We start from the raw sequence: 18,429 nt of genomic DNA on the forward strand, positions 1-18,429 counted from the left end.
TTTTTTAATCTTCTTAAACATATGAACACATGCTTATGATTCAAAAGAGTGGAATATATGAGGAATTCCTGAAACGGAAATAAAGTGGTACTCAAGTTTTCCGTATGATAATTATAATTTGGCCTATTAGTTATAATCCTATATTATCCATTCTTGTCTACTTAAAATTAATTGTAATATGAGGTCATTCATATTCACTTTTATGCCGGAAAATCAGTGAACGCTTTGCTTTTTACTTCATGTAAAAAGTGTTTGTTTTTTTGCATTTATCTTTATATCAGTAAAAACATGCATGTATCCTGCTATATAACATATATGCACCTTGTTTTGGATTACTCGTATGTACGCACATCGGAAATAATGGTATTTTTTTGCATGCAAATGCAAATCAGATATGTATATTACGAACATAACGGTTTACCAGCTGATAATATAGTCCGTATTTAAGTTGAATTGTTTGCAATATTTGTTCAAAATGTATCTGGTCGTAACATGTTAAATTGGATTAAAGATTCATTTTCATTTTTTCTGATTCTGCTACTCAAATGTCAGCGGCATTTTCCCCGTGACTGGCTTTGTTCCAAGTACATTTCTTGTTCTCAAATAGTATTTTATTAGAACATGTAAAAGTCAATTTTTCTTCATAACCCTTTACCTCTAAAATGATATGTGATTACCTTTAAACGTTAGGTTCATATATCAAGTCAAACAATCATTAAGGGATGTAATAAAAGAGCCTTGGACCAAAGAGTATCAAGAATGATATATCTATGATAACCCATGTGCCCTACTTCAGCGCCCCCGAAGGCACCTATTTTGTCACTTGCGCCTGTCACGTCGTCAACGATTCAGGTGAACTGGCTATCCAGAAGCAACGGCGGAAGTACCATAATAAGTAAGAATAACATTCAATTACATCATAACATGTAGTTATTATATATATTAATAATACATAATGTTATTTAATTTTATGCAATGTACTGGACTGGTAAGGGAAACAAGAAATGCAGTCAGATTTTGTTACTTTAAGTATGCGCAAAGTGTTAAAGATAAAACATTTAACACACATTAACAAATTCCAAAAGATATACTTATCAAGTTTTTTTCTCCTGTATTTAGGAACATTTTAGTAATTTAATCAATTATTTCAAATTTTTTAGATAAGCGTCATTAAGTCGTACATCGTCCAAGCTTCATTTGACACTTAAGTTACCGTATTTAAAATATAATAATTTTGAACGAACAAACACACAGTCATATCCCGTCCGACAGGCTACCTGTTGCAGTACCGGAAGGACCACGACAGCTGGCGGGAGGTTGTGCTGGGTCCGCGTAACCGGACGTTCACCTCTGCGGGTCTCCTGTGTGGCACCGGATATAAATTCTCCATCACCGCCCTGAACGGCGTCGGGCGCAGTGAGCCTAGCAACGTCATCGACACGAAAACACTTGGTGGACGTAAGTAGGAACATCATATTGTATGTGCAGCTTACCTTAGGCTCGAAATAGGCAGATGATGTGTAAGAAAAGGGAGTCAGCTTTTCGACACTGACACAAATTCGATGCGAGTTAAATATGATGTCAATTTCCACATCGGTTTGCATAACGAATGTCTTGCTTCAATGTGGTTATTAACTAAGAACAAATCCAGATAAATATTGCCCGTGTGTACAATATCAGTCTGACTCTTATCGGTCAGAATGCGTTGTTTATCTCTGTTTAAGGAAATTGTAAAACGGTGCATATGATTGATTTCATTTTGACTTAAAGATAAGTGGTGGGTATATGTAAACAAAAACTTTACATCAAGATATATTGTGTCCATGTCGTATTTCTAAAAATCTGTTAACTATTATTTTTAAATGACATGCAATATGAAAAGCAAAATTTGTATATGCACATACGTTGTATATTTGGTATAATGAAGAATATACATTCGCATTGTATATGTGAAATTGCCGACATTAGAGAACAATGTAATAGCGTGTTAATCAATTTATTATTCCTTTATCAGCCCCAATAGCGCCGACACAAGATGAGCTGTTACGCAGCGTCAACGCGACGTCGGTGGAGCTCGACTTCCGGTCGTGGCAACGTGACGTATGTGGTATCAACTATTTTTCCATACGCTACCAGATATGGGGTGATACACAGTGGGTCCAAGTCAACAACAACATTAACTGGAATACGGTACGGTTTTAAGTAAACATGGGTTTTGTGATGTCTTTCGCAATGTTTCGGAGTTAGAGACATGTGTCAATATTTGTATTACGCTGAAATTCGAGGGTACAGTGTTGCCATGAATGCGTTTGAATACCCCTATTTTAAATACGATAGTACAGAATCGCATTGAACGTGTTTGCATATCACTGCTTTCAATACGAGAGTACAGTATTGCCTTGAATGTGTTTGAATATCATTACTTTCAATACAATAGTATAGTATTGCATTGAACGTGTTTGAATATCATTACTTTCAATATGAGAGTACAGTATTGCCTTAAATGTGTTTGAATATGACTACTTTCAGTACAATAGTAGAGTATTGAATTGAACGTGTTTGAATATCACTACTTTCAATACGATAGTACAGTATTGCCTTAAATGTGTTTGAATATCACTACTTTCAGTACAATAGTAGAGTATTGCCTTGAATGTGTTTGAATTTCACTACTTTTGATACGATAGTACGGTATTGCATTGAATGTGTTTGAACATCACTAGTTCAATACTTGAGTACAGTATTGCATTGAATGTGTTTGAATTCCCGTAGTTGAAAGACGATAGTACAGTATTGCCATGAATGTGTTTGAATATCACCACTTGAAATACGATAGTACAGTGTTTTCATGAATGTGTTTGTATATCCCCACCTGACATACGAGAGAACAGTATTGCCATGAGTGTATTTGAATATCCCTACCTGTATTATACACGTAACTGTTCGATGGATATTTTATATCTGATCGTCGCCTTTATTTTCGTTATATCCTTTAATGATACCTATAGACATGTCATGTTCCACAGCGATGTTTGTTCATGTACGTTTTCACTGCGGTAACAGCCATATAGAGTGCGCATTGTAACAGATAAAACTTGCGATCATTTTGCATAAAATGCAACCACATTCATAGTAACTTCATATCGGGGAGACAAGACGGATGTAGTGCAATGCCCTCGTCTCATTAACAGTAAAAACCATCTATCAACTTGGAGTTCCCCTCTTTGTGGTTGTAAAATTATTTTGGGTTGTAGCAACCTGCTAGCATTTAAAACTAACCACATTTCGCACTTAGTAGTGTATATGGTGCCCGCTTCGCTACCGGAAGGTTAAGGTTTGATATTTTTTTGTGAGTGTTATATGGGTCTCTCCAAATACACCAAGTACTGGTTTCACCCAGGAAACGGCCTCGAATGCGTTTCAATTAGCCTTGGACTTTGAAAGCAATCGAGCTAAAATAAAAAGGTTTAATTTAAACTAACAATGTGTGCTCGGCAGACGGTGCATGTGGTGGAGGACCTAAATCCAGCTACTCGATATTCCATGAAGGTCACGGCCTACAGCGATGCCGGCTCCACAGAGTGTCAGCTCGTGTTCGGAACGCTCACTTTCTCCGGAAGTAGGTCTTGCAATCGCCGACTCTGATCACCGATAACTCGTTTTAACCATGCGTTCTTGGACTAGAGACGTTTTGGTGACAATTATTCACCGCGTTCACTCAAAAAGTATTAGTGAATCCGGAAGCTACTATTGCACAGCAAAATCTTTCGAAATCAGTGTTATTTATGTTGGTGCACACAAAATAATATGCTGATTAACAGCCTTAAGATTGTAGAAATTGTATTAAGTAAATCCTATTTTTAATAGTTGTATGTAATTGATTAAAATATAAAGGTAAACTATATCAAAAAAGGCATACACCTTAAAATGAAACACACAAATCACTACGAACAGCTGTCCGACAGAGTTTTGTGTATTATTAGGTATGTTTTTTAACGGTTGAATAAGATACAAAGAGTAAATTCGTGTTGTTGGCAGGTGTTCTAGAGCCGTTGTTCGTGACGCACAATGACGAAACATTATTCTACGAGAAGCTCTACATCATGGCGCCTCTCAGTGCCGCCTTCGTCGTCCTGATCGTTGTTGGGGTCGGCGTGGCACTGTTCTGCGTGCGTCGACGTCAGGTCATGCGCTACAAAGGTATATACATGAGCCGCGTTCAGTGAAGACGGAATGTAATGCATATGCGTAGAGTGTCGACCCAGATAAGCCGGTGCAGTCCGCACAGGCAAATCAGGAACGAAACTTTCCGCCTCGATTTATTTTTTGTTTAGAAGAGACCTTCTTTACACGAACAATTTAAAAAAGCGGGAAGTGTCGTCCTTGAAAAGCATGTTATCACTACACAGGCTTATCTGGGACAACACTTTACCCACATGCATTACATCCCCTTTTCAAAGAGCGACCCTCATTTTATAGTCAACTGTGTATAGTTCATCTGTCGTATCGGTACTTAAATATTGGATGCGTCTGTATCCGAGTATCGACAGTAAACGTTTAGTAAGTTGTAAAAGATATTAGCCGCGGTAAAAAAATACTGTCACGCTCTAAACTTAGAGTGAACCTAAATTTCGTAAATCGTATATCACAATTTAAATTTACGAATGTTAAACGTCAATGCATTCTCCATTTACCCGTTGTTCAAACAGATTATTCAACAGCATAATCGTTGTATTATTATCTTCCTTCGTTGTTTGTACTATTCGTCCATATTGAATTGTCTATATTCTGATTTCTTTACCTCATTTGATAGTTAATTTTATCGCTGCCCATTCATATTAAGGCACGTCGGCTGAATATTTCTCCGACATACTGCGTTTCTTTCATTTCTTACAACAAACAACTGTATCGACGGCATTTATCTGTTCATCGACAGAGAACAGCTCCAACATCAGGCGGGACATCACCGCCGAGACGTCGCTGATGAACGACCTTGACAAGCGGCTCAACTTCGTCAGCGGCGACAGCCCCGGCGACCCACGGCTCAACCGAAACGTCAACCTGCTAATCTCGCTACACAGCGACGACAACCTGTCCGGTCACCACAGTCCATGGGGGTTCCATGACGTCAGCAAGACAAACAGCGATAACGCCTCCCTTGAGCAAGATGGTAAGTTATTATTGGCAGTGTGTCATCAACGTGATAACCAATTAAATGCCAACAGCCGAGGGTTCAGTTTGAGCTTGAATTGTTTGTTATATTTTTGAGCTCATATTGTGAGCTTCTTTTGTCAGCCAACAATTTACTCTAACAACTTCTCTTGATCTAGTCGATTCAATCAGACTAAGCAATAATTAGTGGTTGTTTAGCATATTTCTTCAATTTATGTATGCATCTTAAATTTGCAATTTCTCCATACTAAAATAAACTGTCGCTAATCCCCTAAATGTACCCTTCCATTCAGACGTTTAAATACAATAAACTGCAACTATCACATAATTTCCCCCTCCCTTGAGACGATGTATTACATTAAACTTCCCTCATTTTCTCCTCTCCCTTCAGATATAAATTAAGTTACGCTAATCTCCTATTTCCCCCCCCCCCCCTCCCTCCCTTCAAAAGATGTATTACAATAAACTGCCGCTAATCACCTCATTTTCTCCCCTCACTTCAGACGAGGACGCGAACATCAACCCTTACGCGACGTTCAACGACCTGAAGCTGGTGTTCAACGAGAACCCCAAGTACCACAAGGCGGACCCGGAGTACTGCGAAGACTCAATCAGCATAGAGAAGGCCGAGGCGCAGAAAGCGGTCAGTTTGTCAATAAACACACATTCTATATAATCAGAGGCGAGCACGAGGAGCAAAAAACAATGTGTACATTATTGAACTGTTCTGTTAAACGCATCCAGTCTGTTAGATACCGTCAGTTTTACATTATACTGTTTAACGAAAAAATGCATATCGTAAAATATGTAGGATTAACAAAATCAATAGAAAAACAACTCGTCTTTAAAAAAATCGGATGCGGGGCCCAATTAAACATATAAAACGAATATAATAGAGCCGTGCACTGTGAAAAGGGTGTTTAGTGCATGTGCGTAAAGTGTCGCCCCAGATTAGCATGTGCAGTCCACACAACCTATTCAGTGACGACACTTTCCGCTTTTATGATATTTTTCTGTTTTAAGAAAGTATCTTCTTAGCTAAAATCCAGTTTAGCCGGGAAGCGTCTTCCTTGATGAGCCTGTGCGGACTGCACATGCTAATCTGGGACGACACTTTATGCATATGAATTAAAACCCTTTTCACAGAGCACGGTTCAATAGTATTGCATTTGACGAATATAAGGTGCTACAAAGCCAACGAACATCCGGTCAATGTGTTGAGGCCTCATATTTGCGATCTTCATAGCTTGGATACATATTTCGTCAGTCAATCCTTAACGACAATGCAAAATATATATACTGGTATTAATCCCAAAATATACAACGGTTAGATCTATTATTTGGCATAAGCAAACCCCCATTCTCAAAAATCATTTCGAAGTGATGATTCCAAAACCAGGTACATTCTTTTGTTAGCGCAGTAAACGACAACTCTTCTATAGAAGACTGAGAAAGAAACTGCCGTGGTGTCTATTTGCGATTCACTTTTCGATCAATGTTAGCCGCCAGAGTATTATACACTTTATATCTTGATTTTCCACATTCTAAAAATGTGTGTGTGGTTTTTGGTCGGGCATCCGAACATCGACCGGCCCGGGGACGCTAAACAGGGAATCGAACATGCATGGCCTAATTTGCAACAATAAATGTAAAAACACATCGTATTTTTGTTTTACTACGTATGACGTAGATTCACTTCGTAGACATTTAGAGACTTCGCACCACACATGCTTCCAATTCGGTAACAATCTTTGGAAACTTATTGTTTCTATCACCCTGACCAATGGGCGTTTTGTTCGACGCTCTTTCTTTTTTGTGCAGATGATGGCCCACTGCGACACTAAAAAGCCGTCCCGTGGTGCCAGGAGGCCGCCGGGCCCGCCCACCACTACCGCAGAGACGCACAGCTATGATAACCAAGGTAACGTCTATTTTGTCACTTAAACTTAATCTTAATACCCTTTTATTTAATTTACCGTGACTGCGAACGTTTAATCGATGGATATTAGCTTCCGGTAACTCGCAGAGGTTGACCAAGAGGGAGGGGGTCCTTCTTCTTCTTCCTGAAACTGCATACTGAATATGTTTAACATGTCAGCTGTTATATTATTGGCATATACCCATCACGAAACTTAACATGGCATCCCATGTCCGAATGTACTTCGTAGTTAATGCCGGCGTATATTTGCATCGACTAAATCTTTGACACGTTAATTAAGTTCGGTCACTCTTCGTATTCTAAATATATATTGCCATATGTTATTATTTTGATAATTATATTTATAAATCGTTTAAATTCGTACCCATGTATACAGCGGTGATGCTGAGTCCCCGGAAGTACGCGAGTGCGGAACAGATCCACGCGCTGTTCACCATGGCACCGCCCCGCCCCCAGAGCGCTTACAGCAAGAACAGATCCCAGGGTACAAGGAGCACACCAAGCGAAAAAGGTGCGGACACACGCCATAACAGTGTGCTTGATATCGAAGATAACTAACGCGCATAGTCCTTCGCCATTATCCATCGAATCAAATTGTAGGCCCAACAAGCTTAACATCTTATTGTATAAGACAAATAAATCCGAACTGGCATTGGTCAGTCAAATATATTCGTCATGTGATAAATCGAAAATACTTGAACGATTTTATGAATGCCGAAACAAAAATATGTCAGAAAAGGCTTGACTGAATTAATATGGAATGATTGGTAGTAACGCCTGCATATTTCATTTCGCAAGATTACGTTGTGTCGTGTTCAGGTTTCAACGTGAATTGGAGAGCTGTATTTGCATTGTGCTTTATTTTCTCATACGTTTTTGCATTAAACTTATAATGCAGAACGTATGGTCATGAAAACGTATATACGAATTATAACAGTTGTATCGTGATATTTATAATACACGCGACTAATAGCCTTCTCAGAAAATAAATAAATAAAACAGCGATGTGAAAAGTGCATGTATTTTAAATATTAATTCAATTTACTTCAGTAGGAAAAAATAATACCACAAAAATATCGCTCTATGACTATAATAATTCTCTTACCTGGGGAAATTTACAAGTTTTAAAAAGCGATATGAAATGTGCATGTATGTTAAATATTTAATCGATTTACCACTAATCCCTTACAAACAATGCTACTAAACATCCTCGTACTATAGCTATTATACTCCCCGCTACAGGGAGCCAGCGTCACAGCCTGATCTCCAGCGTGACCACGGTGTCCAGCTCACGTGACGAGCTCATGGAGGCGTTCGAGAACCTGACGCGCAACCCGCCGCCTCCCGTCGTGTACGAGACAGAGGCCGACTCCCTTTCGCAGCCCACCGACAGCTCAAGTAAGTTCGCGTGACACATGACAAACTGTGCGTGAAACGTGGTCAACTGTGCGTGACACGTGGTCAACTAGGCGCGACACGTTAACAGGGCGTTAGTGTCACGTCCACTATGATGTTCCATCGTGTTCCGTATGGCATATATCATGGGTAATATTACGTAGGTCACGATACATATTACGAAGGTCACGTGATATATGGTACGTGCCGCTGGTCAGGTTAAACATATACATGAGGTACATCACTTGGTATAAGATGCATGACTTACGTCATGTGGCATATGGTACATGCCGTAGGTCAAGTGCTACCCGGTACATGACGTAGGTCACATGGTACATCAAACATCACTACGATTAGGTGACTCATGCTTCATAACACATGTCAGGTGTTACATGGTACATGGCGTCGGTCAAACGGAAAAGTTAAGATGACACAGGCCACGTGGTTCATGGTAGATGACATAGGTTAGGAAGATTTTGGTACATGACATTTGGTACGTGAAATATCGTTTAAGTAGGTCAAGTGGCAGTTTGTACATGACTTCCGTCATGTTGGATAGTGCAAATGACGCATGTTACGTGAAAAATGGTTAATAACACAGGTAACATAGCCTGACGTGGATGGTGACAAAAATAACACACGACGTAGGTTATTTGACAAATGGTACAAGCCGTACGTCACGTGTCAGATGGTAGATAACGCAAGTCTCGCCACACACGTTACATGACATTGGTAATATGATGCATGTTACATGACATTGGTCTCTTGATTTATACTGCATTAAGAAGCGAACGTGACACATTTCACACAAAGCAGGTCATGCTAAACATGGCGCATGACATAGATCACGTGACACATGGTACATGAAGTACTACACGTGACACATGGCCCGTAACGAAGATCTTGTGACAGATGGTACTTAACGTAGGTCTCGTAACAAATGGAACATTATTTATGCCACATGATACAAGGTACGTGATGTAGATCACGTAACACATGGTACGTGACACATCGAACATAATACAATGTACCTTAAATATGGTACAGGACTTCATGTAACATATTGTACGTTACACGTAGTACTGTAAACATGGATTATGACATAAAGTACTTGACGTTTACGCGTGACTAATACAGTATATGAAAACACTGGAAATAGTATAAATATAGTTGTTTGCTTTGGTATTAAAATATGTGTATAATTAGTCCCCTACCGGTGAAACCGGAGAAGGACTTATGGTTTGCGCTCTGTGTGTCTGTCAGTCTGTCACATTTTCTGGATCCTGCGATAACTATAAAAGTTCTTCATATTTTTTAATGAAACTTGAAACATGGACAGATGGCAATACGGAGATTATGCACGTCATTTCAATTTGTTCCTACGTCAAGAATTCTGGTTACTATGGCAACAAATAGACTTAAACGATTGCTGAAAATGGTGGATTCTGTAGATAGGAAGGGGACTTTTATTGCTTGGCAATAGTCTTGTTTTTATCCCCACGCTTTTTTAAAAGCGTGGGGATAATGTGGTTATCTCCGCCGTCCGTCTGTCTGTCCGTCCGTCCGTCCTGGCCACTATCGCCTCCTACACTATAAGCACTAGAACCTTGAAACTTACACACAGTGTAGCTATGAGCATATGTGCGATCCTTCACTATTTGGAATTTTGATCTTACCACTGGGTCAAAAGTTATGGGGATTGGGGTGGGGCCGGGTCAGAGATTTTCACTCATTTATTTATTTTATGTACTTTAACATTGGCCATAACGTTTGCAATATTGAAGATAGCAACTTGATATTTGGCATGCATGTGTATCTCATGGAGTTGCACATGTTGAGTGGTGAAAGGTCATCCTTCAAGGTCAAAGGTCAAAAAAACAAATCCGAGGAAAGTAATAAGCTTCAAAGCGAGGTAATTTATGAACCTGCCAAATGATAAAAAAATAATAATAAATCAAAGCGGCGCAGTAGGGGCATTGTGTTTCTGACAAACACTTCACTTGCTTTATGTTGTTTTACATTAACTTCTTCATTTCTACACCGATTTACTTCCAATTGATACTGAACAACTCTTATGTCAATACTGTCAATCACGACTATGCATGGCCCCATTACCAACCCTGGGCGCCCCCTGGGTCAAACTTGCGGCGTGGGGATACGCGTCGGCCTCTTATATGATGTCGCAAATGTGTTTGTAATTGCGATGACTTATATTTGTATTCATGTTTAGGTACGGAGCCCGGTATATGCTTGTTCACGGAGTCGCCACCACAACCTAACGAACGGAGGGAAGCATCGTGCGAGGTGCCCAGATATGAGTGTACGTCACAGGCTTGTACTTATGCGTGCCACTGTGTTGCTGTAACCATTTTTATGGAAATTTGATTAAAAAAACTTAGTTGCTCTTTATATGGAAGTATACTACATAATGTACTATACTATATTGAATATAAATAGAACAAATTACGTTTGTATTTATGATTATAAACTCTTGTTTCTGAAAAAAGAGTTATCCTAAGTAAAACGCGGTTAGAGTTTGTAAGTAAAGTATAACTTTAAGATTGCGTACGCAATCAGTTACATGTGTTATTTTAATTTACATATTTCTAAGAATTTCAGCGTGAAATGTAAACTAAACTAATTAGTGCACATGTTCATACCACAAACAACGCCTAATAAATTGATGTTTACCACATCGCAGTTGAAATAGCTCTTTACAAAACATTAAGTCATAGGTAATGGGGAAAATCGGATTCACAAATCATGTGGTCACTTTAAGTCACAGGCTATGTGGGTATTTTAACTCATATTTATTGTGTGTCGTTTTTTTCGTGCAATTATTGTGCCTTGCAATGTTTGTTTGAAAATTAAAGCGTTTCAAAATACACAAACGTTTTATCAGCCCCAGAGAGTGTACACTACACAGAGCCGTTGCCCACCATCCCCAAGCCCGAGGAATACATGGACTCCAGAGCAGTGGACCCCCGGGCGTTCGACCCTCGCGCCCTAGACCCCAGGGCTTTCGACCCCCGCTCTCTGGATCCCCGGGCCGTCCCGCGTAGAGCTCCCAGGCAGCACTGCGCCGTACAGAAGATGAAGGACCCTTTGTGCCCATCCAGGGGCACATCGAGGTAGTATTTATATGTATATCAATGTAATAAAAAGGTCGCCGTGACGTAGTGGATATATTGTCCGCCCACAGAACGGGAGGTGTCCGTTTAGACGCTCACAGTTGAAGAGTTCTTTAGATATCCCCCAAAAAGTACTCGTTCTACCCAATTAACGGACTAGAAGTACTCGTTCTACCCAATTAACGGACTCGAAAGAGCTTTAATAAGCCTGAGACTTTCCTTGCAATCGAGCTTAAATAAATAGGTTTAAACTAAACATACTTATGAAATAAAAAAGATAAATTCCCGAATTTCAATTATTATAACGGTAGTTCTACCTATTTGCATGCTTCTCGCCATGCTTAACTACTGGGTTCAACTGTATAAGAACGTTAAGACATTATTTTTTACTTATATCTATTTAACAGTAAATAAAAAACGAGTCCAAGTGTCAGAGGAGTAGGAATTCAGCCGCCACGAGTTTTTGTTAACTCCGTTAATTGAAACGACAAGTATTTTAAATAACAAAAATTACACAGAAAAAAAACACTTACCGGTATTTCTTTCATAAACTGACATATAGTTTTTCAATTAAAATTAGACAATTATATTTTGATATCTGCACTTACCTTCGGGACTTACGTTATCAACTATGTTGTTCAATAAAGATGTTTTAATGGAAGCAAAACGGATATAACAAGTGGAGAAATAAGTGTGTACACTTTACCGTTCTAGGGTTAACGCCCGTCCGAACTGTATCGAGGAAGTGACGTACACGTTTAGCGAGGACGACTCGCCGATACGGAGCCGGAAGCCGTACTCATTCGACGAGAAATTGCGCTCTGTAAGGGAGGAGCGGTCTGCGTCCGTCTGGAGGAAAGGTAAATGTTTTAAAATACGAGAAAATATGTCATATATGTAGTTTAAAATAAGTTATATTTCAAATAAAGAAATTGTGCTCGGAATAATGTAATATTTGTTGCATGTATCAAACTATGTGTGACATAATGTAGTCCCTCATCCATGTGGCATCTTTCTTTAAAATGTTGCATGTGTTGTGTCTACTTCAAACTCATGCGGTTACTGTATAGATGTATGTAAATGACGATGACCTTTATATGCTTAAAGTCACATAAAACTGTAATGTTCTGATCAGTTCTGCAAAACAGGTCTTTATTAAAAGTATGCTTGTTATGAAGTTACAGATACATAAATATATGTTTAACATAGGAGACAAAAGTTTATTTACATGCTTCCTGACAGTACTAATGTCCTAAAAGCCATTCTAGTTTAAACATTTAACCGTGTAACGTAAACGCACTGCACTTTTGCAACAATTATCCTGGGATAGCACATTTTCATGGTTACGGAAGATCATCTAGGAATGTTCGCATTGTATCTTTAGAATGCAAATGTTTAGAATAATTGTTGTTGTTATGTTATTTTGTTTAATTACTACAGATAACCATTTACAAAAATAAATGTTCAATACACGACTAAATACGTCTTTGCTACGTATAGTTTCTTTGCCAGGCGGTCGCCGCACCCCGCACGCGCGCACCCGCTACGACACGATGATCCAGACACCTGGCGCGGCAGACGACAAACCGTTGGTGTCTGCACAAGTGATGGCGCCTCAGGATGAGACGCCGGAAGATGAGGAATCCGTCAGTCTTCTAGAAAGGTGGGTGTGAGATGTGCACGGATAGGTTTACAAAATAGGACGACATAAACGTGGTAATATGCATGAATACAAAAAATCATCATTGTTTTATATTGTGTTTTTTGTTTCCACTTAAAGGGGCCTTTTCACATAATTAGGTAGATATTGAAGTTTGTCATTAAATGCTTTATATTGATGAATGTAATCATTGGATCTAAAAAGCTCCAGTAAAAAACAAGAGTAAAATTAAAGAAAGAAACAAAGTAACCCTCAACTGGGCTCGAACCACTGACCCCAGGAGTAAAAGTCTAACACTTAACCTACTCGACCATCAGTGTTCATACAGTGAATGATGTATTTGATACTTTATATAAGCAATCCTCGTAGTGTCACAAATTATAACGACAACAGCAGAACTCTCCAAATTATTAATTCGTTTCGCGTTGCAGCGCTTTTTAATTTTCACGTTTTTAAATCGTCAAAAGATGCATATAATGGCTATTTTAGAGCATGGTAAATGTTCAGTATTACTGTTTCCTCACAAATATCATAACTACAGCAAAACTTTGCGAATCTGAAACAATTTTTTTTAATTTTGTCAATTTACCAAAACGTGAAAAGGCCCATTTTAAGTATTCGCAATGTGCGTTCCGGAAGTAATAAGCACGAATATTTGACCTATAGTTGACATTATTTGTTTTAATGCACTTTTTTGAGACCACTTAGGCCGAGTGTTCAATGGACTAGTTCAAAGTTGTGTAAAATGACGATTTTTAAAATACTGGTCATATATTCAAAATAGAATAGACAGGTTATGTTTAGGCAAGCAAAATAACACTTCTGACTCCTTTAAAGGGACCTTTTCACAGATTTTGGCATGTATTGAAGTGTGTCATTAAATGCTTTTTAATAATAAATGTAAACATTGGATCTAAAAATCTCCAGTAACCCTCAACTGGGCTCGAACCACTGACCCCTGGAGTAAAAGTCTACCGCTTAGACCACTCGGCCATCCTTGAAAGAGGGACGTATTTTATATTTTATATAAGCAATCCTCGTAGATTCACAACATATAACGACAACAACAGAACTCTCCGAATTATTGAACTGAAGCAACTTTTTTATTTTGTCAATTTACCAAAACGTGAAAAGGCCCCTTTAATGCGACGAACAATAAAAGGCAACACAATTTTTCATTGAATATGTCCACTTTGTGTCTTTTTTATGTCCCCCAGTATATACTGGGGGACATATTGTTTTTGCCCTGTCTGTTGGTTTGTTTGTTGGTTTGTTGGTTTGCGTCAAACTTAAACATTTGCCATAACTTTTGCAATATTGAAGATAGCAACTTCATATTTGGCATGCATGTGTATCCCATAGAGCTGCACATATTGAATGGTGAAAGGTCAAGGTCATCCTTCAAGGTCAAAGGTCAAATATATGGTCAAAATTGTAAAACTTTAACATTTGCCATAACTTTTGCAGTATTGAAGATAGCAACTTCATATTTGGCATGCACGTGTATCTCATAGAGCTGCACATTTTGAGTGGTGAAAGGTGAAGGTCAATGTCATCCCCCAAGGTCAAAGGTCAAATTTATAAGGGGGACATAGTGTTTCACAAACACATCTTGTTTATTTTGTTCTTTAAATACCCATCACCATCTCTGTACCACAAACATTCAAGTCATGTAAGATTTGTAATAATAAGAGTTGGAAGACTTGGAAGAGTTCCCTCAAATACATGGTATATTAGAGGTATTGTTACTGCCGCTTCAAGGCAATATAATAAAGCAATTTGCATGATGTCAAGTTTTGAACATGGCAAAAACAACTTATAAGTTTCTTAGAAAATGCCGAAAAATTCTATGTTGTAAACATGATAGAGGGCTACATGAAAATAATACTCCCAACCATATTGTTATTTTTTCGGTTTCAGATTTTACAGGCCAGTGGCCGCGCGGAGGACAGTGGGGGTTTTAGAACTTGACGAAGACAGTGATTACACGGAGAATTTCACTGTCGTGTGAGAGTATTGGACGACTGGGTGCAATGTTTTGAACAACGTTAAACACTGCATACTATGGCATTCCTTTGACATTCGAAAAGTGTGTATCTCTACTTAAAAAATGAGATCTTATTGCATAATGAATGTCAGTGTTAACATATACTTGTGGAATGTATGTTGGCGAAACCTTTTTAAACATTTGAATGTGGTTCCTCAACGGTTTGATGTATAAACAGCGATCGTGATTACACCAGTTATTGTATAATCCCACTCAAAAGAATCAAAGCTTCAAATATCAAATAAAAATCAGTAAGAGTCAAATATATATTCAATCGCTGAAAAATATTTTATGCGATGAACAAGAAGAATAATATATCATGCAATCGTATTATGATCTACCAGTATTTGACGCCTAATGGCCCATGCAGGACGTGGATATAACAATGTCAACACATAGATTACACTACTTACTCTACACAGGCTCCAATAAAATCACTATTTCCATAACATTTGTGCCAAACAGATTCTGGAAACCTATTAGCGCATCCAATGCGATTTCAAGACGTGTGGATTCAACAAGGCGTTATGAAAGAAGTCAAGCAGTTGAGCGACACAAAATATATTAATGTAGACAAGGTTGTGAAAAATAATATTTGTTTTTATTAGCGTATTGTTATAAACATCCAAGAGTCTACATAGTATAGATTTATTGGATAATGTATTGGTTAACAAGCTATATTTGAGCCTTGTTCTGAGAAAACTGGGCTTAATGCATGTGCGTAAAGTGTCGTCCAAGATTAGCCTGTGCAGTCCGCACAGGCTAAGCAGGGACGACACTTTCCGCCTAAACTTGATTTTCGATAAGGAGGGACTTCCTTGAAACTAAAAATACCATAAAAGCGGAAAGTGTCGTCCCTGATAAGCCTGTGCGGACTGCACAGGCTAATCTGGGACGACACTTTACGCACATGCATTATGCCCAGATTTCTCAGAACACAGCTCATATATATATATATATATATATATATATATATATATATATATATATATATATATATATATATATATATATAGTACTGGTTAAGGATAACGCGTATAACAATTATATTATTGCATTACGAAGTGGTGTATATAAATGAATGTGATACTTTTAAAGAGCGTGTGCTTTATATTGGCAATACGTATTTCTTGTTTCAAATGCTGCTTCATGCCTGTTAACAGTTATTGTGGTGATTTGCTTTAAACGTGTTACCAGTTTATGTTGTCAAAGCTGTATACAAAAGTCAACACCCATTATGACTGTAGTAACAGTGATTGTATTTGAAATGCGTGCAACATGTTTTGAATGTTTAGTTCTGACGCAATCGGACGAACGAGCATTCTGCTCGTGCAGATTGACAATTGATGATTTATCATTTGTATGTGTTCATAAAAATAATTATAGAGTTTTATTTAAAGAAATGTTTATAGCTTCGACTGATTGTTTGAGTTTAAACATTTAACATTTCACTTCCATTTGAAACTATACTTTTTTTTAAACCGTACATTGCTAATAATTGCATTTTATCGTTTAAACATACCAACGGACAAAATATTAATTGTGTAGACGGGATTAACAAGTTGGTTGGTTGACATATTTTTTGCTTTCACCAGATTACACTGGCAAATAGGCAGCATTGCATTTTATTAATTGTGTGCGAAACACAACATTTTAATTGACATTTGGACAGTTGATAAGCATATAATGCAAAATTAAGATTACAATTTTGTCTTCTCCAAATGGCTGTCGTCTGGTTGCAATATTGGGCATTATAGTAGGGGGTATTGCCATAATGCGGAGCGACTGCTTCTACATCGTTGTGGCATTTTTCGGTGGAATGATTGTGCCTAGCTCCTCTACATGATCTCATTTGATGAACGATGGTCCTTTGATTAATGGTCTCGATTTTGATCAAATTTACATGAAACTTCTCATACGTAATATTTGTCAAAGCGGTGGAATGAATGGAAGTTATAATTGTATAAGTATTAAATTCCTAACTTCATAATGTCTAGGCGAATATGAGATTGTGTTATAATTTGTTTGTTTATTCAAATCAGAATCAGTTAAATTCTTTGTGAACCTTTTCTTCCGAAGTGTAAATCCCCATTGGATATATTGGTATAATGTTATGTGTGTTAAATTGTGTTGAAATACATACATTGCAAATGTTTAGCGAAATAGCATAGTGTACACATCTAGCGTGTTTGTATGTTCTATGTACTATGTTCTTATAGCGAGTTTTTGCCCGCGCGGGTGGAACTGTTCTCTTTCTTGATGCCTTAAGAACCAAAGTCTGGCAGCATTATGAATCTGTCCACGCACTATACAACTGGGTAACGGCGTACCTAGTTACCATGGCAGCATTATATTATATGTAGTGGTTTGGTACAGTAACCAAACTTAGTATTTATGTATAAAAATCTTTGATTTCACATGCGCAAGGGTGAACAGTTTGGAAATAAACGCTTAATTATACCATGGAAAAAGTGGATACACATGTCCTTATTATATTCTAGGAATGACCGACCATAAAGCCCTATAAGAGCATGACATCTCTTTATGCTGTTTTTGGAGTTGTAATCATTTTTAAACGAATTTTCACAAGTACTTAATAGATAAGATTCTTCAAACTTTTGCATCGAATATACTTATGGACTAAACGGAGATGGTTTATTGCCCATATGTTAACGACTCTAATGGAAAATAAACAAATATATTTGTATTGTGTAAACGCGAATGGCGGACTTTGTTCCAAGAAGTCATAGTGATAATCGATATACATTAATATATTGCGATGCACGACCATAGGTCAATAAGTCTCTAGAATTTTAACATGTAGATACCGCAACTCCTCGCGGGTTTTGTTACTGTACCCAGCCCCAGTCCGACACGAGGCGTCGTCGTTTGTTATGTAGGTGTACTAAAGTAACGAGTGACTATATATGTAATATTTAACTCATGATGTATATACATGGTATTATGTCCTTACTTTTGCAATGTTAGTTGCGTACATGAATCACTGCAGAGTAATCTGCATGCATATACAGCTTGATATTGATTTTATATTGCTTTTTTAATGTTTAACTACCTTGTAATTATT

At 38.0% G+C, this 18,429-nt stretch overlaps 1 protein-coding gene across 1 annotated transcript in view; it reads left to right on the forward strand.

The window, feature by feature from the left end:
- Positions 1–16,044, forward strand: part of LOC127863315 (cell adhesion molecule DSCAM-like) — a 38,778-nt gene extending 22,734 nt beyond the window's left edge. Inside the window, exons 26-40 of the mRNA XM_052402734.1 lie at positions 797–895; positions 1,273–1,458; positions 2,015–2,190; positions 3,499–3,619; positions 4,039–4,200; positions 4,937–5,170; positions 5,676–5,815; positions 6,994–7,093; positions 7,488–7,622; positions 8,354–8,509; positions 10,737–10,826; positions 11,409–11,637; positions 12,352–12,497; positions 13,150–13,300; positions 15,218–16,044. Coding sequence (XP_052258694.1) covers positions 797–895; positions 1,273–1,458; positions 2,015–2,190; positions 3,499–3,619; positions 4,039–4,200; positions 4,937–5,170; positions 5,676–5,815; positions 6,994–7,093; positions 7,488–7,622; positions 8,354–8,509; positions 10,737–10,826; positions 11,409–11,637; positions 12,352–12,497; positions 13,150–13,300; positions 15,218–15,308 — 2,216 coding nt within the window. The 3' untranslated portion in view covers positions 15,309–16,044. The remainder of the gene's footprint in view (positions 1–796; positions 896–1,272; positions 1,459–2,014; positions 2,191–3,498; positions 3,620–4,038; positions 4,201–4,936; positions 5,171–5,675; positions 5,816–6,993; positions 7,094–7,487; positions 7,623–8,353; positions 8,510–10,736; positions 10,827–11,408; positions 11,638–12,351; positions 12,498–13,149; positions 13,301–15,217) is intronic.
- Positions 16,045–18,429: the final 2,385 nt, after the last annotated feature.

Source organism: Dreissena polymorpha, unplaced genomic scaffold (assembly GCF_020536995.1).
Source record: "Dreissena polymorpha isolate Duluth1 unplaced genomic scaffold, UMN_Dpol_1.0 chrUn004, whole genome shotgun sequence".
NCBI classification, from domain to species: domain Eukaryota; kingdom Metazoa; phylum Mollusca; class Bivalvia; order Myida; family Dreissenidae; genus Dreissena; species Dreissena polymorpha.